Genomic DNA, 3,415 nt, shown 5'->3' with positions numbered 1-3,415 from the left:
GCTCGCCAGCAACGGCCTGTGCTCTGAATCCAACCCCCTTTCAGCTGCCTGGGCTCCTGGTAAGCTCCCATACACACACCGTCCCTGGTCTCCGTCCTTGCCACCATGACCAACATTCCCGCCCTGCGGCCGAACCCCAGCCAGCTCAAGTGCCATTGTCGGATTCGACGCAACAGCAGCGATGCCGGGTCTGCCGTAGCTTATGCAGTAGCCTGCCTTTGTATAATCCGAGCCGTTGGCGTCGGCGGCATCCTGCCTAGTGCAACCACCCCCAGCGCCGCTTTCTGCCGCGAGGGGTGCGGTTCCCGTGGTGATCTCCGCCGCGACGGCAACTGCCTCCGACGGGGCGACCGCCGGGGATGGCGCTGGCAGGGGCGACTTGGGCCGTAGATTGACCAGCACGGCACCTATGGCGATGAGAACCGAGCCGCCAGCTCCCAGCGGGGTCAACTGCTCGTGAAGAAACGTAAGGCCCAACAGATACGAGTAAACTACCTGTAGGTAGGCCAGATCCCATGGAACGCGAGATGGGCCTTATGGGTGTACGACGCGGGAGGAGAGCATGGCTTGCTACATCACGGCATGTGGCGGGTCAGAAATAAAAGGCCCATCACACAGGCAATTTCGGGAGTATCCTTGAACGGGATAAAAAGGTAAGGCCCACATCAGCCAGTCCTCATCAAGCATAAAACATGAAGCCATTCCCTTGAATAAGCAGCAACAGCACCCACCTGGGTGAGGTTTATGGCAGACGCCCGTGCCGCGTTCATCAGCTGAAAGCCCCGACCGATGAGGATTTGACCCCAGAACGAGCAGCACGCCACCCCCAGCAGCAATGCCCACCCCACGCCAGTGGGCCACACTGCCGGCGCCGGCAGCCCCGCCGCCAATGGTACGATTGACGACGCGGCAGCGCACACATGGAAGTACACTGAAACCACCAGCGCTGGCTCCGACTTTCCAATATACCGAATCGAAATAAACGCCCCAGCAGACAGAACCGCAGACAGTAAGCCAAACATAGATCCGAACAGGCGCTGTTTGTCCCCGCCGGCGGCGGCGCTGGCGCTGCCGGCGGCTCCTGCCGTACCCACGCCGACGCCGGCGTCGCCGTGTAGACCGCCGTCTGAGCCACTGGTGTAATCATCTTGGTGCCCGAAAAGAAGGGGCGGTCGGGTCAGGAGGATCAAACCACACAAGCTGATTAGGACGCCGCTGATGCCGCGGAATCCTAGGGGCTCATTCATTATCGCCCAAGCGGCCACTGCGGTAATAGCTGGGTTAAGGAAGAACAGCGTGACCGCGTCGGCCAGCGGAAGCATCTTGATGGAAAAGTAATAGGTGGTCATGGCAGCGGCGCCGAAAAGGCCACGGGAGATGAGGAAGCGAAAGTTTGCGCGGCGGCCGAAAAGGGGCTTGAGGCCAGCGGCACGTGCGTAGACCAGGCAGATGGTGAAAGAGACGACAGAGCGAAATGCGACGATTTGAAAGACGGGAATGGCAGAGCCAATTAACTTTACAAAAAGGGCGGCGAAGGAGAAGACCACGGCGGCTCCACAAACGCAAGCGGCTCCGGAGTCCCATGCCACTCTTGCGTCACAAGGGCGGAAGCAAGCAGTACAAGTTAAGTCAAGCACGCCGCTTTCTGCCCCAACACCAGGGCTTCCTGTGACATAGTTTCCCAAGACTGAAGCTCCCAAAAATCAATGCCTATTATATCTGGTCATGCATAATCGGAGGAATGCGTAGGGAGCATAAGTTGAGGTGGTTGCTTGGAAAAAGACACGGTTTTGCAACCCTAGGGAACCAGCGTAAATCAACTCGACAGGTCCCTGCTGTCAACATAAGATGACTCGAATCGCACAGCGGCAGCTCGTTTAGGGGAGTGCACGTGAGACTTGCTGCACACCCCGCGTTATAACGTAAGGCATACCGGAAGAGTGCCTCCAATCGCCTCCGGTGTGCTGTTAGTGCTGAGGAAAGAGCTTCATCACTCCGGACTCCTGAGCCATTTGCAAGCAGTGCTGTGTCATCATCTGGAGGTGGTTGAGATTGAATGACTACCGGCACTAGGGTTGCCATTGTGAAGACTCTACTAAGCTATCCAAAAACATCATGCATGGTACAAAAGAAATTGCAAGGTAATCAATTGAAGCCAGGAAGGTAAAGCACAGCCGAAAAACTTGTTATTCCGATGCGACCTCAGACAGCATCTTCAGACCTCAAACGGTTACTTCTCATTATATATGTGGCTTTCCATGTTGCTATAATGCAAGAGGGAGGAACCGACGGTGTACGGGACAAGCCAAAACGCATCAACCAGGAGACCGCGCAAAAGGCTCACAGGGTAAACAGGGCGCGCAAGGATACCAAGCTGCGAGTGCTACCCAGTGGCGCCTGCACTCGAAGTATGCGCGTGGTGGAGGGGGCCCCGTAAGACTAAGACGAGCTGGCACGTGACTGCACGTAACTGGAATGTGAACACCAGGGCCTGGTTTGATGGCGTTGATCTGAAACCCGGGAATTAGGGTTAGGATCCTCTCACGCAGGCTTCTTCCGGCAGGTTCTGGTCGCTTACTATTCCATCGCCCTCATTTGCCACTTGCCTTTGCTTTATTATGCCACGTCGCGCATTTCCTAGCGCTTGCTATGGTGCCAAGCGAGGAAGATGGGCTTCGCTGTCTTAGGCATGAGAGTTGAGACTTTGTTAAGCAATAAATAGCTTTACGGTTGAGGTGGATCCAAGCGTGCCCGACGGTTCCGTGTCAGAGGTTTGGGGTATCTGAACACGGCAATGTAAAATAAGAGCAAGGAGCTGAGATTTTAAACAAGGAAGTCACCGAATCCTCTGACAGTGAAATGTGGGTGTAAGCATCCTGGATTTTGCGGTGCGACACAAAAGAGAAAGTGGCAAGGTATTTCCTTTTGAAATACAGTACCTATCCGAAATATGGTTTGGGGCGAAACTTAAACAATTCCGAGGCTCGAAGCATCTACAAGGTAAGTCAAGCATCTAATAGCGCGGGATCGTACAAACAGCGAAAATCGGAACAGTGCCGCGCATATAATTATAAGTGGCCTCGACCTTCTTAAGGCTGATGAGGTACTGACAAGTGATATGGAGCTATCGGCAACGCGTTAAAGTCTGCGCCTGTGCAGGGCATAGGGCCCTGCCGTTAGCAATTGCTAACAGTTTTGTCTCTTTCCCTACGCAATTAATATGTCTGAAGGTAAAAGCCCATGTGAACATGTAGGGTCTCTCATCCTTCTAATACTTGACGTTGCTAAGCGTACCCGTCCGGCAACGACCTCACGCAACACCGGCAACGGTACTACATCAATTGTCTCCGTGGCACATCACCGTGTGAAATTTTAACATATAACTATTGATATTCTTGGTGCAAAAACTATTAAG

At 54.2% G+C, this 3,415-nt stretch overlaps 1 protein-coding gene across 1 annotated transcript; it reads right to left on the bottom strand.

Annotated features, from left to right (window-relative positions):
* Window positions 1-665: 665 nt before the first annotated feature.
* VOLCADRAFT_67693 (uncharacterized protein) lies at window positions 666-1,574 on the bottom strand (the record flags this gene model as incomplete). The annotated part of the gene is made up of 2 exons (XM_002956912.1): window positions 666-1,078; window positions 1,136-1,574. Coding segments are annotated over 2 exons (852 nt in total), but the record flags the coding sequence as incomplete, so codon positions are not given.
* Between the last annotated feature and the right edge of the window lie 1,841 nt (window positions 1,575-3,415).

This window comes from Volvox carteri (assembly GCF_000143455.1).
Source record: "Volvox carteri f. nagariensis unplaced genomic scaffold VOLCAscaffold_67, whole genome shotgun sequence".
NCBI classification, from domain to species: domain Eukaryota; kingdom Viridiplantae; phylum Chlorophyta; class Chlorophyceae; order Chlamydomonadales; family Volvocaceae; genus Volvox; species Volvox carteri.
This window is presented reverse-complemented; position numbering and strand designations above follow the sequence as displayed.